This window comes from Pseudorca crassidens, chromosome 12, assembly GCF_039906515.1.
Source record: "Pseudorca crassidens isolate mPseCra1 chromosome 12, mPseCra1.hap1, whole genome shotgun sequence".
In the NCBI taxonomy this organism is placed as follows: domain Eukaryota; kingdom Metazoa; phylum Chordata; class Mammalia; order Artiodactyla; family Delphinidae; genus Pseudorca; species Pseudorca crassidens.
This window is the reverse complement of record NC_090307.1, coordinates 81,221,969-81,247,480: the sequence shown is the minus strand read 5'-3', so window position 1 is coordinate 81,247,480 and position 25,512 is coordinate 81,221,969. Positions and strand designations below refer to the sequence as shown.

General features: G+C 44.8%; 1 protein-coding gene across 3 annotated transcripts in view; it reads right to left on the bottom strand.

The window, feature by feature from the left end:
* Positions 1-25,512, bottom strand: part of SUDS3 (SDS3 homolog, SIN3A corepressor complex component) — a 290,944-nt gene that overhangs the window by 253,103 nt on the left and 12,329 nt on the right. For all 3 annotated transcript variants that reach the window (XM_067700767.1, XM_067700768.1, XM_067700769.1), the window contains exons 7-11: positions 18,444-18,539; positions 17,441-17,502; positions 17,258-17,279; positions 15,976-16,081; positions 1,929-2,013 (exon numbers count right to left, since the gene is read on the bottom strand). In XM_067700767.1, coding sequence (XP_067556868.1) covers positions 1,929-2,013; positions 15,976-16,081; positions 17,258-17,279; positions 17,441-17,502; positions 18,444-18,539 — 371 coding nt within the window. The remainder of the gene's footprint in view (positions 1-1,928; positions 2,014-15,975; positions 16,082-17,257; positions 17,280-17,440; positions 17,503-18,443; positions 18,540-25,512) is intronic.

The following is a 25,512-nucleotide window of genomic DNA, read 5'->3' as shown; positions in this document are numbered from 1 at the left end:
GCAACGAAGCCCTTACACCACAACTACTGAAGGCTGCGCACCTAGAGCCCACGCTCCGCAACGAGAAGCCACTGCAATGCGAAGCCTGTGCACCACAATGAAGAGTAGCCCCGCTCACCACAACTAGAGAAATCCCACGCACAACAACGAAGACCAAACGCAGCCAAAAATAAATAAATAAATTTATTAAAAAAAAAAAAAAAAAGCTTATTCAGAAAAAGAGAAAGCTATTCTCAGTTTCTATTTCCTTACTGGGATTATTTAACAACAAAGAGACTATAAAGTCAAATACACTTGTTTAAAAATAAAGACCTCACCTGAAGCTGAGCCTCTAAAGGACCTTGCAGAACCATTTTAAACTGAAAACTGACCCCAAGGAGGGCTGAATAGCTAGTCACCAACATGCTCAGACCCACACACCGAATATGCTCAGAGTCAAGTTATGCAGAAGCCAAGTAGCTTCAGTGTTACTTAGGATTTCACCTGAAAAAATGAGCTGGAATACTTCCAAGAAGTGAGAAATGTTTTCCCCGCTGCAAGCCTCCGACGCACTGAGGCTTCTCCCTTCCAGGAGACATGTCTCTGTGTCACCGTTTCCTTGTCAGACTTCGCTAACTATTATGTCAAAGGGTGACAATCTTCAACAGAGAGAGAGAAAAAAATCTAACTTGCATTTGTTTTCCTGAAAAGTCCTGAGGTGTCACAGAGAATAACGCATGGGTTCTGAAATTAGGTTCAGGGACGAGGAGGCCACACACCCTCTGTGCAGCAGCCCACATGGCCAGGCACACGTGTTCCACTGTGAAACTGCAAAGCCTCCTGCCAGGGCAGCGGCTCTCTGAGATGCCCTGTTCCGACCTGGCTTAGGGTGACACACAGATTGCAAGCCCAGAGGAAAATGACATTGATTTATCTGGAAGGCTCTCCCTAACTTCTAAGTTAACAATCATTTTGCTAACTAGTTGTCACATTTGAGTTGTCACATTTTCAATTCAGGAAGCTGGGAGAATAGAATAGGCTTATGTTATTTCATAATCCAGCTTCATTAGACTTACTATGCTCTGGCACGAATAAGTTACAGAGGGAAGACACATAAAAATCAATTTCTTTGCAGACATTTGTGGACTGATAAAAGATCAAGCCAAACAGGCTATTAACGTTTTAAACTGTTTTTTGACTACTAACAATACCAGTTACACACTGCTGACACCCTCCTAAAGAAGGGTCAGCCGGAGAACTCACAGGGTAGTCACATCATCCTTCGGCATGACCCTCAGAGCTGACTTTCAACCAGACTCCATCCTATAAGAGAGAATGGAGGAGACCAGTCCCTAAGGGTATGAGCCTGGTAGCTCATTGCTCAGAAGCACAACAGGACACGTCGGATTAGAGAGACAGCAGGTGAAGAGTAGTGTGTGGGTCAGATCAGGCCAGCACCCATTTACCGAACACTTACTGTGTGCCAGACCCTGTGTCAGGTGCCTTGTTAGATCCTCAGAGCATGAAACAAATCTGAGTGCACATGAAAGCTCGAGAGAAATAAGAGCAAAGACAGAGTATGCTCCAATGGCAAGTCCCATCCTCAGCAGATGGCTGCCTCAAAAAGCAGCAGGATTTGAATGCACAGACATCACACCAACTTGCCTTGTGTTCTTTCTTGCAGTCTATCTCAGTGGTGCCCAACTCAATTACTCTGCAGGGAGTTCACAAAACCACAAGGCTTACACAAACCCGCATAAACTGTAGTCATGCAAGGTAAGGAATTTTTAAGGGTGATTTTGCCTATGTGCAATTTCAGCCTGAAAGTGCTGACTTTAGAATCTAACCCACATACAACACTGTGATTCCATCGTACTTTCTTGGTGGCACTCACACTGCAGGTCTGTCCCATTTTGCTTTCCTAAAGGGTGACAGAGGTTCAGTCTTACCTCATTGGCTCCGACAGAGCTGATCACACAACTCAATTTCTGGTTGTCCTTTGACTCCAGATAGATGGCCTGGCTCTTGTGGTACCTGCGGGAAAAAAGACACACATTTATTTTTTTAACCACTTTATTGAGGTATGACTGACATGTGAGAAGTAGTATGTATTTAATGTATACAACTCAATGAGTTTCGGGATAAGTACATACCTGTGAAACCATCACCATCAAGGCCATAAACATAATCCACCTCCTCTCAAAGTTTTCTCCCACCCTCTATTATAACTACTGTTTTGTGGCTTTTTTTTCCTTTTGTGGTAAGAATATTTACTATAAGGTTTACCCTCTTAACAAATTTTAAGTGTACAGTATTGTTAAGGGCCCAAATTTAGAAAAGGAATAAAGAAAAGGCCACAAAGGAGGGAAGAAAAAAAAACACAACAAAAAATATAATTAAAGGAATCTTAATTTATAGTTGAGGAACAGCCTGGATTTCAGGTTTAATTTACAGGCTTCCACCCTTGGATTAGATCAGATGACCTCCTAATCTCCTTCTAAGTCTAAAAATTACATTCTTGGTTCCACTGCAGAGTGGAAAAGGGGGCCAAGGAAAAGGCTGGAAAACTCTGCATTTTAGTTTTTTATTTGAACTATATGCCCCAGTTCAAAAAGTAAATTATAATTTTTTAAGTAAAACCTCTGTCCCCACTTTCTGCCTCCACCCCAAAACACTGAGGAGGGTTGGGTGGACAAAATGAACAGGTGGGCTTGAACAGACTGTCCCGTTATATATTTTCTATTTGTCCAAGTAAGTCATCAACAAGAAGGCAAGCCAAATTCAGTCCTTACTTTGATCACTCATTCAGCAAATACTCATTCACCACTTGTTGTGTACCACTGACCACCCTGGAGGGTGGAGTGGACAGTGAAGAAGGCCACAAGGTCCCTGCCGTCAGGAGCTTCAAATACAGTGGCAGTGACAAATATGAAATAATCACACCTGGCAAGTACTAACTAGGTGAAGTTCTGACTGTTAGACTTGCACCAAAGGGTATCTAATTTGGCCTGGTCAGTCGGGAGAGCAGCTCTGAATGAAGTAGATAAGACAGACTCCCCCCTTTCAGTCCCTGCATCTATTCTGTAGTGTAGGACCACCCTCACCTTCTTCTACAAGTTCAGGGACAAGGCAGAGGATGAAAAATGAGGAAGCCAGGGCCAAAGCCCAAATGAGTCAGTAACAGGTGCCACAGGAGGAAGGAGCAGCTACTGGGTGACAGGAGTTGGAAACATCAGCTGAGCTGCTGCTGGCAGCCCTGGCCTAGGCCAGCCCAGTTCAGTCAAGATAACCTTTGGTTCATTCTGGCTGCAAAGAGTTGGCTTAACAGACCCACTAACTCATATAACTTCCACCAAAACACATCTCCCAGCAAAGCACTGCATCTAACCATTATTTCTGTGGGGGAAGAAGACAGACTCTGTTTTGCTGGTACAGTGAAATAATCCACTGCTAAGATATCACAGTAAAGGATGTACTTCACGCCCACAATGGGCTTTTTCCAGTCAAGGTTCTAAGCATTCTTTAACCTGCTACTTAGGAGCGGAAAACTCAAGTTTCCAAGTCAATTTACTTCCTGAGAACACCGTTAAAAGAAATCAAATCATAAATTCAATTAGAACAGCGAGATTGGTTTAGACCCAGCTTGAAAGCTGCTTTTGGCCAGGGATTAGTTGGTAAACTGGGTCAGAGGACCTCCATTATGCTAAATATGTAATATTACAAGGTCTGAATTAACAAAGTGCATGAAGAAAGGTTCAATTAGTTCACAGAAAACTCAAACTTGAGTTTCCCTCCCACATCTAAGCCAACCAACCTATGTAAATGGTAACGTCTTGAGTAATGGTTAGAATAAAAACAGAAGGGGAGGGCTTCCCTGGTGGCGCAGTGGTTGAGAATCTGCCTGCCAATGCAGGGGACATGGGTTGGAGTCCTGGTTTGGGAAGATCCCACATGCCGTGGAGCAACTAGGCCCGTGAGCCGCAACTACTGAGCCTGCGTGTCTGAAGCCTGTGCTCCGCAACGAGAGAGGCCACGACAGTGAGAGGCCCGTGCACCACGATGAAGAGTGGCCCCCGCTTGCCACAACTAGAGAGAGCCCTTGCACAGAAACGAACACCCAACACAGCCAAAAATTAAAATAAATACATTAAAAGAAGGCTCAACATTAAAAAAAAAAAAACAGAAGGGGAGAACATTCACAGTTATTCTATGGGGGTTGTGAGTTATTAGAGAGATAAAAACACAAAACAACATGCAACTAGCCTCAAGTCATTCTGATACTACTTTCTAAATAAAGAAAGGTCATGGGTGTGGTGTAGGAGTATATTACTAGTGTGGAAATGTGGTCAATATACTGCTCAGTCAAGAAAAAAACTACGTCCATTATGTCCCTGTGTGCGTAATACAACATAATATGTGTTACATGTGTATCATATACACACATACATAAAAATTAGTAAATTTATATTAAAATCTCTATTAAGTGTATATTAAAATTTCATAAAAATATAAAGTTTTATAAAAATATAAAATAATGATATTCTTTTTATTGCATAGCCTTCTTCTTTCCAGAATAAACAGGTATTACTTGTAATCAAAAAGTAAATAGTACTTTCTTACAAGTCATGGTACTGAAAAACACCGAAGTAGCCAAAGGGCAGGAAGAAAACTTAATGTCACAAATTAATGTCTTAGTGTCTGTTAAAGACAACTCTGGGAGACAAGCCGGACAACTCTCCTGAGACGTGCTGCATTTTCCCTCAGATGCGCTCAGCACCCAAACCCCAACCCATCCGACTGGCTTTAAAGTAAACCTCAGGAGTAAACCACGCAATGTAACCTACTACCCCTGGGAAGCGGTCTGGGACCTGCACAGCTGGCCACCTCCCAAATCCGCCTGCTCTGGGACCGCCGGATGGTGGTGGCCTGAATGCCCAGCAGTGCTCCATGTGCTCCCTGGGCTCCACAGGAGAGCTCGCCAGCGTGTTTCCCAAACCAGCTGATTCCCAGGTCCCCGTGAAGCAGAGGCCCTGGGACCTCCAGCGGTTGTCAGGCACCACACAATGGTCTTGGGGAACCATTATCCCTGGATATCAAATCTAGTAAATTACCCAAATTCCCTGGGAAAAAAAAAATAAGTCCTCAGAAATTAAAGTGCTCATGCTGGGGCAGCGGTTTCAAGATGAAACCAAAAAGTATATGACAACCGTAACATACAAATTTACTTGCCGATTTCTAAATACTAATTAAAAGGAGGGGGGGATTCAGAATATGTTTAGACACAAAAAAATGTTAAAAATACAAAAATAAAGTTAAATTAGTAAAAATGTACATTATCACTTTTTTTTTTTGCCAATTAACCTGTTTTACAAGCTACAACTCATCTCTACTGAAAAAAATACTTTAAATAGCCTCAGAGAACAAGCCCCAAATGTCAAATTGACTTTATTACTAATGGAAATCCTGACCTGGGAATCCCTACAGTTAAGTTCTTAAAGCTCTGCCTCTACTGTTAAACCTGACAAAATAGAACCACCGCTACTATTATGGAAAAAAGCAATTTTTTTAGAAGGTGGGTCAAAAAGTGGGGCAGGGAAGGGGTAGAATTAATTTAATTTTGTATCCTACTGTACTGATATTAATGTGTCATTTCCCCAAAAAAACCCATGAATACCATGTTACAACTACAGGACTTAAAGGAATCCTGATTCTAGCTGTAAAGAGTCACTGTTTTGAGTTAATAACCTCTCGTGTCAGGCAAAGGCCGGAGGGTTAAATCCACCCATGCAAGTGGGTGACTTCACTGAATTCACTTCAGCAGTGCTGGATTTAAAGTGAGGAAAGAAAAAACAGTCCACCGGCACCATCAGTGAGTTACTTTAAAATCTCAGCTACTTTCGCAGTACTTTCTAAGAAAGGTTATAAGGTTCAAATCAAAATGTGAGGAAAACTTACAGGATATAAAATGTCTTAAAAGCAGTATAAGACCCAGGAAAAGGGAAGATGCTTATCTTTCCAAAAGAAATGTAGCTTGATGAGCATTCAGGCCAAGATGGGAAGCCCGAACCACGCTCATTTTGCTGGTCATTAAAACTGAATGAAACATGTTTTACCAGAAATACTGTTTCACCAAAATACTCCACATCACTGGAAAGAGCAGAAAGTGATTCAGCCGACCTCTCAGCCACAGGCCACAACTGCTGGAAAAGAAGGAAGAATGAAAGCCTCCAAACTGACAAGGACACAAAAGCCAAACATCAGGAGCCTGGTGAGCCGCAAGAGGCCGGTCCTGTAGAGGACTCCTGGCAAACACCTTCCAGATGCAGGGGGCGGGGTGGGGGGGGGGGACCTGCCTTTCAGCAGATGAGTCATGAACCTGACCTCCAAGGCCAAAGATGGCAAACACACAGAACACAGAAAACAACAGTCTCAATATTTAACAAGAGAGTAAGCAACTTGAAAGTCACTATAAATAGTAAAATGCTCCGAGACACTTGACAGATTTCTGCCGCCACTGGGAGAAAGACAGTGATTGTGACATTCCTTCAAAATGCTTAGGTGATCTACCACACCCCACCTGACCACTGTCTACATTATGAAACACCAGTCACCGTGGGTCCTTTCTTTAGAAAAACAAGAATTTTATTTTACTGCATTTTCATCCTCAAGACATGTCTCACAAAGTCTAAGGATTAAGCCTTAGAAGGAGGAAGATCAGAAGCAACGCAATGACAAAACGAACATCATTTGAAATATCACATGGCTTTAAGGCTCACAGATCCGTAAAAATGCTAGCGATAAATCTTATCATTTTTGAAGATGGTTCTTATGTGTGGGCTTGATCTTTAAAGGTTATTTGGTTTTCATTATTAGAAACATTTTTCATTTTATTTTGCCCCTCAGGGTGTTGAGCTGTCAGGGCCTGCCACCTAGTGGTGCTGTGTTCTGATAAGCTATGTTAGGACACAACATAACTGGCCTCTTAGAAAAACAGTCGTCAAATGACAGGGGCAGAAGTCACTAAGATCAGGGTTACAGGCGGCGGAGTCAAGATGGCGGACTAGGAGGATGCAGAATTCGCGTCTCCTCACAACTAGAGCACCTACCAGACACCGGTGGGGAACCACAGACACCTAAGCGGACAGGAAGAACCCCCAGGGGCTGGGTAGGACGTGGGGCATGGGGGGAGTGAAGGGGGAGGAGAAGTGGAGGCAGGACAGGACTGGTGCCCCTGAAGGGTGGCTGGGGGAGGGGAAGGGATCCCTCGCCCCAAGGGGGAAATTGGGGGAACACTGAGAGGGCAGAGGATCAAAAGGGAGTGTGGGGGCTTCCCTGGTGGCGCAGTGATTGAGAGTCTACCTGTCGATGCAGGGGACATGGGTTCGTGCCCCGGTCCGGGAAGATCCCACATGCTGTGGAGCGGCTGGGCCCGTGAGCCATGGCCGCTGAGCCTGCAGGTCCAGAGCCTGTGCTCCGCAATGGGAGAGGCGACAACAGTGAGAGGCCCGCATAACACACACACACACAAAAAAAAGGGAGTGTGGCCAGGTTCCCCTTGCCCACTTGGGCCCCCAGGAACCTGCTGAGATCCCGGGCCTGATCCTCTGCCCACTGAGGCGGCCTCCAGCCACGCGGGTCCTGAAGGAGTGGGAGGGAGGGAAGGGGGAACAAAAGTAAAGGCCAGACCTCTGGGACCAGCACCCCTGAGGGGCGGCTGGGGGAGGGGAGGAGTTCCTACACCCAGCGGGACCCATCCACGGTTAGGGGTCCAGTGACGAGGGAGACCCTGGGGAAGACGGTGGGGGAGGCCAGCGCTTTCCCTGTCTGCTTAGGCACAAGGGAACCCAGCAGGCAGGGTCCTAATCCCCTGCCCTCGGGGCGTCCCTCTTGCCTCACAGAGCCCAAGCCCCTCCCCACACCCCCATCCAGGGCCCCGCCCCTACACTGGGGGACCCCCTCCAACGCCCTGGGCCTAAACGCCACCCACACAGCCTCCCGCAGGGCACTACCTCCAAACTCAGAACTCCACTCTCCAGAGGCCCTCCTTTCCACGTGCAGCCTCTCCCCTTGCACAGGTCCTAAGCAGAGTCCCCCCACGCTTGACCATTGCCCCGCCTAGGCCCCGCCCCATGACCACAGTCACCCGCCCACCGGCCTAGGTCCCGCCCCACCCTAAAGCCCACTCCTGCCCAAGTTCCACCCCTGCCCAAACTCCACCCCCCTAGGCAAGACTTTTTTTTTTTTCTGTTTTCCTCTTTTAGTTTGGGGTTCTCTTTTACCTTGTTAATTCACTGTTGTTGATTCTTTTATATTTTTATTTTTCTTAATAAAGTTTTTATTTTTCGAATTTTATTTTATTTTTTATACTTTGTTATTGTTCTCTCCTTTTGGCTTGTCCCCCCCCAACCTTTTTGTTTCTTTTCCCTGCTGTGGTTTTATTTTACCTTGTTGCAGTTGCTTCAATTAAAGTTTTGGGTTTTTTTGCGGTACGCGGGCCTCTCACTGTTGTGGCCTCTCCCGTTGCGGAGCACAGGCTCCGGACACGCAGGCTCAGCGGCCATGGCTCACGGGCCCAGCCGCTCCGCGGCATGTGGGATCTTCCCGGACCGGGGCACGAACCCGTGTCCCCTGCATCGGCAGGCAGACTCTCAACACTGCGCCACCAGGGAAGCCCCAATTAGAGTTTTATTTTTCCTACTATATTTTTTTATCTAATTTTATTTTGTTTTTTATTCTTTTTTATTTTTATTTTTTGCAGTACGCGGGCCTCTCACTGTTGGGCCTCTCCCGTTGCGGAGCACAGGCTCCAGACGCGCAAGCTCAGCAGCCATGGCTCAAGGGCCTAGTCGCTCCGCAGCATGTGGGATCTTCCCGGACCGGGGCATGAACCCCTGTCCCCTGCATCGACAGGCAGACTCTCAACCACTGAGCCACCAGGGAAGCCCTGTTTCTTATTCTTTGATATTGTACTGCTCCTCTTTTTTCTTTCTTTCTTTTTTAAACAATGCCACAAAGTTTGTGAGATCTTGGTTCCCAGGCTGGAGGTCAGGCCCAGGCTCCTGTGGTGGGGGCTCTGAGTCCAAACCGCTAGACTAAAAGACAACCTCAGACCCCTGGGAATATTAACTGGAGTGAGGCCTCCCAGAGGTGCTCATCTCAGCGCCAAGAACCAGCTCTATCCAACTGCCTGTAAACTCTAGTGCTGGACGTCTCAGGCCAGACAACCAGTAAGATAGGAATACAGAACCACCATCAAAAAGAGGAAAAAAACAAAAAGAAACGACAGAAAAATATGTTACAGATGAAGTAGCAAGGTAAAAACCTACAATACTAAATAAATGAAGAGGAAATAGGCAGCCTGCCTGAAAAAGAATTCAGAGTAATGACAGTAAAGATGATCCAAAATCTCGGAAACAGATGGAGAGAATACAAGAAACATTTCACAAGGACCTAGAAGAACCAAAGGGCAAACACACAGTGAGGAACAACACAGTCACTGACATTAAAAATACTCTAGAAGGGATCAATAGCAGAATAACTGAGGCAGAAGAACGGGTAAGTGACCTGGAAAATAAAATGGTGGAAATAACTGCCAGGGAGCAGAATAAAGAAAAAAGAATGAAAGGAATTGAGGACAGTCTCAGAGACCTCTGGGGCAACATTAAATGCACCAACAATCGAATTATAGGAGTCCCAGAAGAAGAAGAGAAAAAGAAAGGGACTGAGAAAATAATTGAAGAGATTATAGTTGAAAACTTCCCTAACATGGGAAGGGATACAATCAATCAAGTCCAGGAAGCACAGAGAGTACCATACAGGATAAAACCAAAGAGAAACATGCCAAGACACATATTAATGAAACTATCAAAAGTTAAATACAAATAAAAAAATATTAAAAGCAGCAAGGGAGGGCTTCCCTGGTGGCGCAGCGGTTGAGAGTCCGCCTGCCGATGCAGGGGACACGGGTTCGTGCCCCGGTCTGGGAAGATTCCACATGCCGCTGAGTGGCTGGGCCCATGAGCCATGGCCGCTGAGCCTGCGCGTCCAGAGTCTGTGCTCCACAACGGGAGAGGCCACAACAGTGAGAGGTCTGCGAACCCACCCCCCACCAAAAAAAAAAAAGCAGCAAGGGAAAAGCAACAAATAACATACAAAGGAATCCCCATAAGGTTAACAGCTGATCTTTCAGCAGAAACTCTGCAAGCCAGAAGGGAGTGGCAGGACATATTTAAAGTGATGAAGGAGAAAAACCTACAACCAAGATTACGCTACCCAGCAAGGATCTCATTCAAATTTGATGGAGAAATTAAAATCTTTACAGACAAGCAAAAGCTAAAAGAATTCAGCATCACCAAACCAGCTTTACAACAAATGCTAAAGGAACTCTCTAGGCAGGAAACACAAGAGAAGGAAAAGACCTGCAATAACAAACCCAAAACAATTAAGAAAATGGGAATAGGAACATACATATCGATAATTACCTTAAATGTAAATGGATTAAATACTCCAACCAAAAGACACAGGCTTGCTGAATGGATACAGAAACAAGACCCCTAAATATGCTATCTACAAGAGACCCACTTCAGACCTAGGGGCACATACAGACTGAAAGTGAGGGGATGGAAAAAGATATTCCATGCAAAAGGAAATCAAAAGAAAGCTGGAGTAGCAATTCTCATATCAGACAAAATAGACTTTAAAATAAAGACTATTACAAGAGACAAAGAAGGACACTCCACAATGATCAAGGGATTAATCCAAGAAGATATAACAATTGTAAATATTTATGCACCCAAAATAGGAGCACCTCAATACATAAGGCAAATGCTAACAGCCATAAAAGGGGAAATCGACAGTAACACAATCATAGTAGGGGACTTTAACACCTCACTTTCACAAACAGACAGATCACCCAAAATGAAAATAAATAAGAAACTACAACCTTTAAATGATATATTAAACAAGATGAATTGAATTGATATTTATAGGACATTCCATCCAAATAAATAGAATACACTTTCTTCTCCAGCACTCATGGAACATTCTCCAGAATAGGTCATATCTTGGGTCACAAATCAAGCCTTGGTAAATTTAAGAAAATTGAAATCGTGTCAAGTATCTTTTCTGACCACTATGCTATGAGACTAGATATCAATTACCGGAAAAAGCTGTAAAAAATACAAACACATGGAGGCTAAACAATACGCTACTAAATAACCAAGAAATCACTGAAGAAATCAAAGAGGAAATCAAAACTTACCTAGAAACAAATGACAATGAAAACAACACAACCCAAAACCTATGGGATGCAGCAAAAGCAATTGTAAGAGGTAAGTTTATAGCAATACAATCCTACGTCAAGAAACATGCAAAATCTCAAACAACTTAACCTTACACTTAAAGCAATCAGAGAAAGAAGAACAAAAAACCCAAAGTTAGCAGAAGGAAAGAAATCATAAAGATCAGATCATAAGTAAGTGAAAAAGAAATGAAGGACAATAGCAAAGATCAATAAAACTAAAAGCTGGTTCTTTGAGAAGACCAACAAAATTGATAAACCATTAGCCAGACTCATCAAGAAAAACAAGGAGAAGACTCAGATCAACAGAATTAGAAATGAAAAAGGAGAAGGAACTGACACTGCAGAAATACAAAGGATCATGAGAGATTACTACAAGCAACTCCATGCCAATAAAATGGAAAACCTGCTAGAAAAAATAGGACAAATTCTTAGAAAAGCATAAGCTTCCGAGACTGAACCAGGAAGAAACAGAAAATATGAACAGACCAATCACAAGCACTGAAATTGAAACTATGATTAAAAATCTTCCAACAAACAAAAGCTCAGGACCAGATGGCTTCACAGGAGAATTCTGTTAAACATTTAGAGAAGAGCTAACACCTATCCTTCTCAAACTCTTCCAAAATACAGCAGAGGGAGGAACACTCCCAAACTCATTCTACGAGGCCATCATCACCCTGGAACCAAAACGAGACAAAGATGTCACAAAGAAAGAAACCTACAGGCCAATATCACTGATGAACATCAATGCAAAAATCCTCAACAAGGGCTTCCCTGGTGGCGCAGTGGTTGAGAGTCCGCCTGCCGATGCAGGGGACACGGGTTCATGCCCCGGTCCAGGAAGATCCCACATGCCGCAGAGCGGCTAGGCCCATGAGCCATGGCCACTGAGCCTGCGCGTCTGGAGGCTGTGCTCCGCAATGGGAGAGGCCACAACAGTGAGAAGCCCGTGTACCGCAAAAAAAAAAAAAAAAAAACCCTCAACAAAGTACTAGCAAACAGAATCCAACAGCACATTAAAAGGATCATACGCCATGATCAAGTGGGGTTTATCCCAGGAATGCAAGGATTCTTAAATATACGCAAATCAATCAATGTGATACACCATACGTATATTTATATTCTTAAATATACGCAAATCAATCAATGTGATACTAACAAACTGAAGGATAAAAACCACATAATCATCTCAATAGATGCAGAAAAATCTGTTGACAAAATTCAACACCCATTTATGATAAAAACTCTCCAGAAAGTAGGCAAAGAGGGAACCTACCTCAACATAATAAAGCCCATATATGACAAACCCACAGCCAATATCATTCTCAATGGTGACAAACTGAAACCATTTCCTCTAAGATCAGGAACAAGACAAGGTTGTCCACTTTCACCACTATCATTCAACATAGTTTTGGAAGTTTTAGCCACAGCAGAGACGAAAAAGAAATAAAAGGAATCCAAATTGGAAAAGTAGAAGTAAAACTGTCACTGTTTGCAGATGACATGATACTACACATAGAGAATCCTAAAGATACACAGAAATTTCTTGCATTCCTAAACACTAATGATGAAGAATCTGAAAGAGAAATTAAGGAAACACTCCCATTTACCACTGCAACAAAAAGAATAAAATACCTAGGAATAAACCCACCTAAGGAGACAAAAGACCTGTATGCAGAAAACTATAAGACACTGATGAAAGAAATTAAAGATGATACAAACAGCTGGAGAGATATACCATGTTCTTGGATTGGAAAAATCAACATTGTGAAAATGACTACTACCCAGAGCAATCTACAGTTTCAATGCAATCCCTATCAAACTACCAATGGCATTTTTCACAGAACTAGAACAAAACATTTCACCATTTGTATGGAAACACAAAAGACCCTGAATAGCCAAAGCAATCTTGAGAACGAAAAACGGAGCTGGAGGAATCAGACTCCCTGACTTCAGACTATACTACAAAGCTACAGTCATCAAGACAGTATGGTACTGGCACAAAAACAGAAAGATAGATCAATGGAACAGGATAGAAAGCCCAGAGATAAACCCATGCACATATGATCACCTCATCTTTGATAAAGGAGGCAAGAGTATACAATGGAGGAAAGACAGCCTCTTCAATAAGTGGTGCCGGGAAAACTGGACAGCTACATGTAAAAGAATGAAATTAGAGCACTCCCTAACACCATACACAAAAATAAACTCAAAATGGATTAAAGACCTAAATTTAAGGCCAGACACTATCAAACTCTTAGAGGAAAACATAGGCAGAATACTCTATGACATAAATCACAGCAAAATCCTTTTTAATCCACCTCCTAGAGAAATGGAAATAAAAATAAACAAATGGGACCTAATAAAACTCAAAAGCTTTTGCACAGCAAAGGAAACCATAAACAAGATGAAAAGATAACCCTTAGAATGGGAGAAAATATTTACAAACAAAGCAACTGACAAAGGATTAATCTCCAAAATACACAAGCAGCTCATGAAGCTCAATATCAAAAAAACAAACAACCCAAGCCAAAAATAGGCAGAAGACCTAAATAGACATTTCTCCAAAGAAGATATACAGATTGCCAACAAACACATGAAAAGATGCTCAACATCACTAACCATTAGAAAAATGCAAATCCAAACTACAATGAGGTATCACCTCACACTAGTCAGAATGGCCATCATCAAAAAATCTACAAACAATAAATGCTGGAGAGGGTGTGGAGAAAAGGGAACCCTCTTGCACTGTTGGTGGGAATGTAAATTGATACAGCCACTATGGAGAACAGTATGGAGGCTCCTTAAAAAACTACAAATAGAACTACCATACGACCCAGCAATCCCACTACTGGGCATATACCTTGAGAAAACCATAATTCAAAAAGAGTCATGTACCACAATGTTCACTGCAGCTCTATTTACAGTAGCCAGGACATGGAAGCAACCTAAGTGTCCATCGAAAGATCAAACAATAAAGAAGATTTGGCACATATATACAATGGAATATCACTCAGCCATAAAAAGAAACGAAATTGAGTTATTGGTAGTGAGGTGGATGGACCTAGAGTCTGTCATACAGAATGAAGTAAGTCAGAAAGAGAAAAACAAATACCATATGCTAACACATATATATGGAATCTAAAAAAAAAAAAAAGGTTCGGATGAACCTAGGAGCAGGACAGGAATAAAGGCACAGACATAGAGAATGGACTTGAGGACATGGGGAGGGGGAAGGGTAAGCTGGGATGAAGTGAGAAAGTAGCACTGACATATATACACTACCAAATGTAAAATAAATAGCTAGTGGGAAGCAGATGCATAGCACAGGGAGATCAGCTCGGTGCTTTGCAACCACCTAGAGGAGTGGGATAAGGAGGGTGGGAGGGAGACACAACAGGGACGCGATATCGGGATATATGTATGCATATAGCTGATTCACTTTGTTATACAGCAGAAACTGACACAACATTTTAAAGCAATTATACTCCAATAAAAATGTTAAAGAAAAAAGATCCGGTTTACAGACAGAGCCAGCCTTCATCTTCCAATGTGTTATTAACTCACTGCAGCCTCAGAGGTGGAACTGATTTATTTTAGGCATCACGAGGTCTCTAAGCTTTTTTCCCAACTTCAGAAATACAATATTATAAGGTTATCAACTAACACAGTGTTGGGGTTTTTTAAGAAAGTTCAAAACATTCAAAATAACCACAACTTTAATTTTGGAATTTTGGGTTAAATAAATATATTGAAACTCAAAAAAATCATATAACCATTATAAATGACAATTACAGAGATCATACAATAACCCAGAAAAACATATAAACAAGTGGAAAGGCAGTACGCAATTATGTGTCTGCCATGACTTAACCTGAGTGAGACTATGCCTGCATGTGGGCAATGAATAAAAGGAAGAAATTCGAATTTAAAGAAAAGGTGGCAGTGTCCCGGTGACTTAACACCTAGGAGAACGCCTAGTCACAGAGCAAACAGTAAATATTTGTTGAAAGAGTAAATGCATGAGTATTTGTTTTTCACATTGTTTTGCCATTTTCTTCCCAATGAAAACGCTGGTGGTCTGAAGGTTTCAAACCGTCTTCAATCTAAACTAGTAACGTTTTAGGATACACCTCCCCTGATTATTTTTCCTGGAACACTCGTGCTGCAGGATGTTGCATGCAAAAGGGTACCTCAGTCAAATAAATAACACCTAATAATATCTCAGAAATTCACAGTGTACATTAGCATATCAGAGGACCCAGAGTGCTACAATGATGAAACCCGTTGGTCTTAGCTAACATGGCCATTCCCCCAAACTCATCTGACCACAAAATCCTTTCTTCCACAGAACTCCTATTAATTTTAGCACACAGGGGTGCAGTTAAGAGGGGGCAGAGGGGGACATAAGCCCTGATGCCAGTCTACAGGGGCACCACAAGTTCTAGTATGGTGAGAGCAGCATGGAGAGAGAAGGGGGGCCACTACCAGAAGAGCACGTTTTGGGGAAGCACTGCCTTCAGAGAGCTAAAAAGCCGTATGGATCCAAGACTCCTGACAACTTCTAAATGCTCCTCTACCTTTAGTTAAGCAGCAGCCACGCTCTGAAATAACAACTATAGACAGCCCCAGCCCTATTTCCAAATGGTTCTTTTGAGATTCTAACGAGTAATCTGTGTTTACCAAGAACATACCATCTTTTATCATAGTACAGTTTGCCATCTTCTATCCGAGCTTCAAACCTCTGGGCTGGAGACTCTGCAGGTGTGGCGGGCAAGTGTTCGGGAGAGGATGGGGATGCTGGAGGAACCAAAGAGATATTTCAATGACTAAGTGTGGCATAAGCATGCGAGTCCACCAGCTAACATGCTTTCACTGAAATGCTATTAAAACGGGGGAAACAATCATGATCAAGTCCTTACAGTTGTAATAAATGGGAATCCAACAAAATTCTTGTACATCACATCTAACTGAATCCTTAAAGCAACTCTGTGAGGAAGGCAAGGCAAAGAGAAACCTCACCACACAGAAGGGAAGCTGAAACCTAAGGCTCGGACAGGCTAAGGGGTTTGCCCAAGGTGACTCAGAGTAGGACTGTGGCAACACTGACCATCAGAAGCTCCAATGGCAAGAACTAGAAAAATCTCTTTAAATTTATAAAAATGGAATCATTTCTAGAAATATTTATTACAAAGCAGGGCAGGTTACTGGGCATGTATGGAATCAAGCTAACACACTGCTGATAACTGCAGTGGGTTCAAATCATCTAAACTCACACACTCACAAAACCCTCTCCCCACCAGGCCTTCAGAAACTCAGGACGTCTCTGTGGACCATGGCAGCTCTCAGAAGGTAATTATCTAGAGCGAGAAGAATCTTGTTTTCTTTCACAAGACTTGGCTGGTAGAGGGATGTGTAAGTAATCGCAGCGCTTAAAACCAAAAAAAAAAAAAAAAAAGGCTTGTCAGTTCAGAATTCTATTCTGCAGCCTAGCAACGACCCTTAAGTGCTGCTCTAAACAGAAGCACCCCGAACACTGGGTGGGTCTCCTCTGTAAGCTGGGACTGGGAGCAGCCCGAGAGGCCGTTACCAGAAGCAGCTGCGAAAAGCCACTGGGTAAGCGTGCCTCGTACTGAACTCCACAAAGCAACTCACACTGCAAAACCCTTCTGGTTTCATTTTCAGAAATGCATGTGCACTTAAATCTTATGCCTGATGCCTACAAAGAAGGAAATGTCTCTCTTAAAATAAATCCTAAGGAAAAGACAAAGTAACTTTAACATAGCAGGATTAAAAAAAAATAAATCAGGGGAGGGTACACATGAGGTCCACTCCAGTTTTCATGATGACTGCTCTTAGGCAAATGATGAACATTTTGCTTTTGAAAACTGCAACAACCTCCTGTCAGGTATTCGCATGCTTTTCCAACAATATGATAAAAAGATTGCACGAATGCCAGCAACATCGTGCACTTACCTGGTCTCTTGGGTGACTTCAGCTGTAAGAAGAACAAAAAAATCTTAGAGAAAATCATTTCAGATACAACGTAAGGTGTCAAAGGTATAAAAGTGATTTAACAAGTAGCAATGAGAACAAAATAAAGCAGAAAACCCACATCAAGCCTACGCTTTCAAATGAATCAAAAAAATCGAACTGTACCTTATTTAACGTTCTCAGATCCTCCATGATCTGTTCATCTGTTAACAAATAGTTTAGCTGGGGTGTTCAGAGTTAAAGGAACGTGTCTGAAAAGGATGGCTGCCAAGCAAATAGAAAGAAACAAAATGGTGCCAGCGTTTGAGAATCTACAAAGTTAGAGTATGTTCCACCATGTTTCTACAGTTTGCCTCTTGGAACTTTTTGATCTTCCTACTAAATGTCATGGAGCCAGGTATCTAAAAGAATTCACATCCCCCCCCATCTTACAAACTTCTATGGTAAGAAGGTGAAATGAGACTCCATAGGTAACTACAACAACAGTGAGAGCCCAGGCCACAGTAAAGAACTTCATCCTCAATCTGTGAAGTGCTTTTGTTCCAAAGATCTGAGACTTCCACACAGGTACAGGATTAATCTTGCCTAACAGCTTCAATTCTCAGTTGATAAGATGAAGGGAACGTGAAGTTATGCCCCTTCCTCGTGGCAGACAAATAACAAAACCATTTTGTACAAATGGCTATTTATTATCTCCTCGAGACGATGGAAACAACACTCCCCCATGTGTCCCCTTCCCATTCCCACTGTTATGATTAAAGGGGCTTCTTGATGTCCGACTGAGATCTTTTGCTTTAATTAAACAACAGTTTGCAATCCACTGTTTGGGGGACATAGCTGACTGAAGTACGAAAGCCAAGTATTACAGTCCTCATTTCACAGATGGGAAAATCTAAGGCACATGAATCTCCCAGTGAGTGTCAAAACCAGCACAGAGTCCCTTTCCAAATAACTGCTGTCTATAAATTCCTCCCACTCAAAGCAGTAACAATTGAGGACTCCAATCATAAAATGGCCATCCCCTACCTCCCAGATAAATACATGTGCTTTCCAGCCAAACATGACAATTTCTGAAGGACCACGGCCATGTGTATTCTATCGAATGGAAAAGCAAAGGATTCAACAGTCTAAAGGAAGAAAAGTGATTAAGGCTTGATGCAACGGATATCAGGAGCAGGTTTTCGTCTCTTGTCTGGGATGGGGACAGGATCATTTGGTCGCCTCCGCAACTTTCTGGTCATGATGGGTTTCACTTCCATAGAATCTGTGGCAAGAATGGAATGGGTAAATCTATCCAACTCCAACCTGAAGTCAGCAAGAATTTGCAGTGTAAGAATATCGGCCCCAGAGCCACCCAATCAGAAGTGTTTTATCGGGGACGTCTGGTCCACACATGGCCCGAGTCAGACACCGTATCAGACTTTCGAGAGGTCTGTGCTCAGGAGACTCAGACCTGCTGACCTAAGAGCACACCCCTCTCTGAGACACAGCCCCACCCTGCAGCCTCCCACTGCAGCCACGGCTGGCATCTCTCTGGCTCCCTGGAATCTAGAAATTTTCCTCTCCCTCCCTCAAATCAAGAGGCCACAGAGCAGTAGGCTCTTGGGATCAGAAGGAACCTTTGGGTCTTCTCTAATTCCCGCCGTTCCCACAGAGAGTGGGTAAACCAGAGCCCACCGGCATGAAAGGCCCTTTGAGAGGCCTCTGGCCTCAGGCCCAACATTTTTACATGAGATTTACAAACCTGGGCTCTTTTCATTTTACTTTATAACCTTTTGTGACTGCTTGACTATCCAGACTGATACCCTGAGGGCTCCTGAGAAAGGCCTCCTTTCTTCCTCCTCGACTCACCCCTCACCACACACTTTTCCCCCCGCCTGCCGCCCGCAGCAGCCACACAGATCTCTCCTCTCCTGCTCTGCCTCCCTGGAGTTCTTCTTGCTGGCCTGCTCCTTAGACACTGGTGCTCTGCGGGGTCCAGTCAGTTCTCGGCCTGGATCCCGGCGAATTTCCCGTCACCAGTTCCAGCCCCACCCACCCCGCTGCATGGCATCCCACACCCCATGATGTCACACACTCTTCTCCAGGTTCCACATGAACCCACTTCTTCCCCATGTCTCAGGCCCCAAGGCCATCTCCCCAACAACCCACCCTTCCCAGCCGGAGCCAACTGTCATCTGTGACTTGTCTTTCTTCACCCACACATCAGACCCACCAGATAATGACACTTCTGCCTGTGAACGGCCTCTCAACTCCATCCCCTCATCACACCCTGTCTCCCTCAAAGGGATCTTCGGAAGACATGAACCGGATCATTTAGCACATCACTCTTTCTATGAAATGTTTCAATGGCTCGCCATTGGCTACGGAATAAAGGCCGTGTCTCCCTTCCGGTCTCCCTCCCTTCTCCTTCCTTCACAGAGAGCCCGGGAGCAAGCTTTCAGCTATTCTGTTACCCAAGGGCACCTTACTTTCTATGCCTTCAAGCCTGTGTGTGCTGCCCTCCGCCTACCCTCCTCTTTTCTGCCCAGAAACTCCTACACAACATCCTCGGAGAGCAGCTCAACACTGCCCCTGCTGTGATGGCTTTCCCGGAGTCACGCCACCTTCCCAGTAAGCAGAGCATCTGTACAAACCCCTACCACCAACCGCCAGCATCTGGGACACTCCCCCAGCGGATGCATGGATTCCACCCCAACGCCAAGCGATCGTTCTGGCGCATGGGAGGGGCTGGCTGCACGGGGTTTCCTGCAGAACAACTAGATGAGGTCAAGTCTGATGATGAGATGCAGTTAATTCATGACTACGCATCCTATGTGCAGAGCAGACAGGACAGCCTTAGGGAATTCAACATAGCCCGTCCACCACGGCAACTCCCGAGACCCGAAAGGCCTTGGTTTGTGCGAACAAAGTCAAAAGGCATTTCTGCAGAAGAGAAATGGGCAATACTGACTTTTCTCCCCTAGGAATGGAGGTAAAGTGACCAGAACCAGTGACCTAATGAACATTCATAAAGGTGTATTCAGAAGTGGGGACGGAAGGAGGACAAACACGCACCCACCCCTGGGAAAGGGGAGCCTTCTCCCTAAAAGACATCTCTTACCCTATGCTGAGATGCCACCCTTCTCCAGTTTCTTACTGGCCGGGTGGGTGGGTATCCCTGCGGCCGCTGTGTGACATAAGGCAGGCTGCGTAAATACTCTTACGTCTCAAGTTTCCTCATCCATAAACTGGAAATATCAATAACACTTCCCTCACAGGGTGCTGTGAAGATTACATGAGATGATACATGTGAAGCCCTCAACATAGTGCCTGGCATAATAAGAGTTCAATCAATGCTAGTTTTTATTATCATGTTCTTAGCCAGGAAAAAAATCATACAAAGATCTTTTTGAAAAGTCAAAGCACAAACAGCTGGAACAGAAGTGATACACCTGAAGGAAAGTGATGTCAACAGTGAGGCTTGCAACATTCAGACCTAATTTGGAAGACCAAAGAGCACCAGAGAAAAGGCACCAAGTGTGCCCTACCCTCCGGGGGTGGGAGATGCATGATGGAAGCAAGCAAAGGTAGAGCTGAAAGGATTTGGGAAAAAGCTGGTCTGACCATGGCCAAAAAACTCAGAAAAAAATAACTCCATCACTCACAAAGCAGAAAGCATAATCGAATTCTCCGTATGAGATGGTGAAAATCAATCCACATTATTGGTCTAGTCACGGTAATAACCTCATCAGTTTACCCAAAAGACTACTTCAGCACAAGGAAGGTGCTCTGAAGAAGCCGCTAAAATTAATTAGCATGTCCCCATCACCAGCCAGGAGAGTGAGTGAGGAGGGAGCAGTCCTGGCCAGGGGTCCAGGTGGAGGATGTGATTCGAGGGGAAGAGCAACATGTAAGTATCACAGCCCGGAACTACACAGTAAGATTACCTACTTAACTCACTTTGTTCCAATCCCAGCCACGTATGCATGGTCGGCTTCTACGGACGATTTTTTCATAGAAAGATGGGATGTACTGACCACCTGGGTTTGAGTACGCCTGGAAATCCTATTTCTCACCAGAAGAAACAGGCTGGCAGGCTGGGTTTATTTTTTATTTATTTTTAACATCTTTATTGGAGTATAATTGCTTTACAATGGTGTGGTAGTTTCTGCTTTATAACAAAGTGAATCAGCTATACATATACATATATCCCCATATCTCCTCCCTCTGTGTCTCCCTCCCACCCTCCCTATCCCACTCCTCTAGGCGGTCACGAAGCACCGAGCTGATCTCCCTATGCTATGCGGCTGCTTCCCACTAGCTATCTATTTTACGTTTGGTAGTGTATATATGTCCATGCCACTCTCTCACTTCGTCCCAGCTTACCCTTCCCCCTCCCCGTGTCCTCAAGTCCATTCTCTACATGTGTCTTTATTCCTGTCCTGCCCCCTAGGTTCTTTAGAACTTTTTTTTTTTGTTTAGAATCCATATATATGTCTTAACATAAGGTATTTGTTTTTCTGACTTACTTCATTCTGTACGACAGACTCTAGGTCCATCCACCTCACTACAAATAACTCAATTTCATTTTTTATGGCTGAGTAATATTCCATTGTATATATGTCAGGCTGGGTTTATTAACATCTGTCTCCTGGGAGTTTGGTCAGGAGCCCCAAGGGCTCAATCTAGGTGCACTGACAAAACCCAAACTTCTGGAACTGAAACTCAGACCTTGGAGTGTGGCCACCCTGGAGAAGGCACTCCAGCAGGAAGTAGCTTCCTCTCGGACATCATGCACCAAGCACAAAGCATCTCCAACTGGCTTCAACCAGAAAGCCTCCCTAATCCAGAGGCCTATTGTAGGTCTGCTTCCTGTGAATAAGTGAGGATAAAATGTGCAGAATCTAACTGAACGTCCAACAATTAAACCAGAGGCAGGGGAGCATTCGTGACAGAAAACACCAAACAAGCGATGAGACCAGGTGCACAACTCCCCTCCACACCACTGTGTATACGTGGCCTTGAATCGTGTAAATCCTACTGGTCTGCTCTCCAGATGGGCCTGCTGGCTAAGAAATGGGAGCGCAGGATGAGGCAGGACTAAGCCACAGCCCTATGGAGACATAGTCCTGATAACGCTAATTACCTTTTAACACACAACTATGGGGTACTGGCTGGCTTTTGGCTCTGCGCTTCTCAAGGCAGAGTCATTCACTCCAATAGCCCACCCGCCTACAGGGCACAGATGCAGTAAAAGCTTCACTTTAACGTCACTTTAACATACTTGCACCATGAAAACAAACTCACACTTGTTTAGTTGCTGAAAAAAAAAAATTAGCTGCAGGGATTCAAAGGAACATCCTTTTAAGTAAGAATGTGACAGAAAAGCCTCAGCAGAGCCGACACTGCAGCCGATGGGCAATTACCCCCAAACCAGGGGCAGCGAGCCACGGGGCTGGACTGAAGGCCCGGACCAAACCCCAGGACACCCCACTCTAATGGCAACATCACAAATCCAGGCTGCATGGTGACCACAAACAGGGGCCTGAAGTGGGGGGTGGGGGGGGTGGATAAAAATCAGGGTTAGGTCATCGGGGACCAAACCAGGGTAGGAACGAAGGGACCAATTTCCATTAGGCCACAGCTGCCCGTAACACAGGGGTGCATTTCAAGAGTGAACTGATCAAGGCCCACCGCTCTGCATCCTCAACCCCGCTCAATGGCCTGGATTCCACAACAGCATCATCAAGAAGGAACGTCTTGGGGACAAGCCCATCCCACCCCAAATCCAGGTCCCCTCTTCCACCCTCCCTCCCCTGACATTTGTGCGGGGCCTCTTCTCCTCGCCTTGACTTCCTGCTCGCGGGCACCTGTTCCGGTGACTCTGCTCCTGTATAACCACACGTGCCTCTTGATGTTTTACAGTCAGTGAAAACCAGCTCGACACATCTTTACCTTCATTTATGTAGGATCCCCCTCTCTCAAAACTACCTCACACTGGGGAAAGCATGGAAACCGTCTCGGTCTTGTAACTATGAGGACATGAGCTCCTCGAGGACAGAGACTTCCCTATCAACCTCATTCTGTGAAGCACTTGGACCACATGAGTCCACAGGATTTAGAGTCAGTATAATGCGGTGGTTAAGAGAACACGCTTGGGGCCCAAGTCTGGCTTAAGCACCACCTCACTGGGGCACTGGAGCAAATGGCTCCCTTCCTGCACTCCTGCCCCGCCAAGTCATCACAGGAGTCTCAGTAGCTCAATGAGGTCACAGCTTCCCCAGCCCTTAGTGTGCACTCTGCGTGCCAGCCACTCGGGGCACCATCTCCTCTCACCTCTACACCAAACCTCCACAGCGGGATCTATCGTGTCCTTGCCAAATGGCACAACTCCACCACAGAACCAAGTTCATGTCTGGGCTGGGATTCAACCACATCTGTCAGCCTTCAGCGGCAGCTGTAGTATTTTTATATTATACCCGGCTCGATGTAAACACTCAGAGCTTCTATTTGATATTATCATTACACATGCCTCCCGCTATGAATCCAGTAACATCTTTTTTTTTTTTTAACTATTTATTTACTTATTTATGGCTGCATTGGGTCTTCGTTGCTGTGCGCGGGCTTTCTCTAGTTGCAGCGAGCGGGGGCTACCCTTCGTTGCGGTGTGCAGGTTTCGCATTGCGGTGGCTTCTCTTGTTGCAGAGTACAGGCTCCAGGCACGCGGGCTTCAGTAGTTGTGGCTCGTGGGCTTTAGAGCGCAGGCTCAGTAGCGCTCCCACGGAGCGCATGGGATTCGTTGCTCCGCGGCATGTGGGATCTTCCTGCACCAGGGCTCGAACCCGTGTCCCCTGCACTGGCAGGCAGATTCTTAACCACTGCGCCACCAGGGAAGTCCCCTGAATCCAGTGTCTTCTAAAGGAACCTCACAGGCTTTACTGAGGTCATGAATAACTTCCACAGGGGCCTGAAGGTTGAAAGATGCCCCTGGTGAGGCAAAAACTTAAAGATAAAGTGGCAGTTAGTCGGGTGGTTGGCAGAAAGGAGAAAAGGTGGCTGGCGTAAGGTAAGAGGACACATGAATTAAAAATGATAGAGTGCCCCACGTTTTCAAGCTCATGAAGCTCTCGTTGATTCCTGGGGTTACTGAGAACCGTGGCCTCAGCTGCAGAGAAAAGTCACCCTCGGGTAATTCTACCTATAATCTCACTACTCCAAGTGTGGTCTGACCAACAGCATCACCAGCCCCGGAGAGGTGGTTAGAAATGCAGGATCACTGGCTCCACCCGAGACCCCCTGAACCAGAATCTGCATTTTATCAAGACCCCTGGCTGACTCACACACGCATTCAAGGTGGGGGAATCACCGACCTATAATCCATCCCAGTTCCTCTGCCGACAGTACACTTTTCTGCCTGCACAACCCAGCTGTCCCAGGTTCTCCACCAGTGGTTCAGGCAGTGAAGAGAACGTCCCACCAATTCCCACAGATGGCTGGAAAGGCGGAAATCCTGTTTGGACAGAGCAGGTCACTGGCTACGCCTGTTTCCAATGTGTTATCTGGTTTAAGCTTCTCATCGGCCTCATACTCCACTTTGTTTTTCAAGAGATCTTCATGTTGAATTGGAGAAGGAGATTTTAGGAAGTATGTTTTCTGGGCAGAGCTAGGCAACACTGATACTGGGCATCAATCCACAGAAGTGAAATCAGTCACTCGGTGAGAGGAAGGAAACCAGACCTTTAAGTCGACACCGTAACAGCACCATCTGTGGAAGCGCTCATTATCCTTCTAGCTCCAGTGCCTTCTCTTTAGACGCTCCATCATTACCTTGGCAGTGCTTTCCATACCGAGGGTACCAAACGGCTTGAGGAAGGACATCGGTACCTTTAATGGCCATGGCTATAGCTTTAAGCACTTCTGTAATCTATTTTACTGCATCACAAATGACTTCCCTGCATTTATTTGTCTTTTCTACCCTGGCAGGTTTGGCCGCTCAAGTCACTGAGGATGCCTACTGTCCCTGTTAAGATTCCAGCTGTAAAATTGCCTGGCCAAACAACATCTATCGCTTGTCAATAATTAGGCTGCCAAATCACAGGTGAGGTGATGACAGCCTTCCCCGCAGATGGAAAGGGAGCAGCTATAAACTGACAATATTTCCCACCAGCCTAATGAAGGCTCTGAGCATCTGGTGGCTCTAACGGAAAGCGATGAGGCGTCAATGCCAGCCGGAGCCACCGTTGGAGAAGATGGTG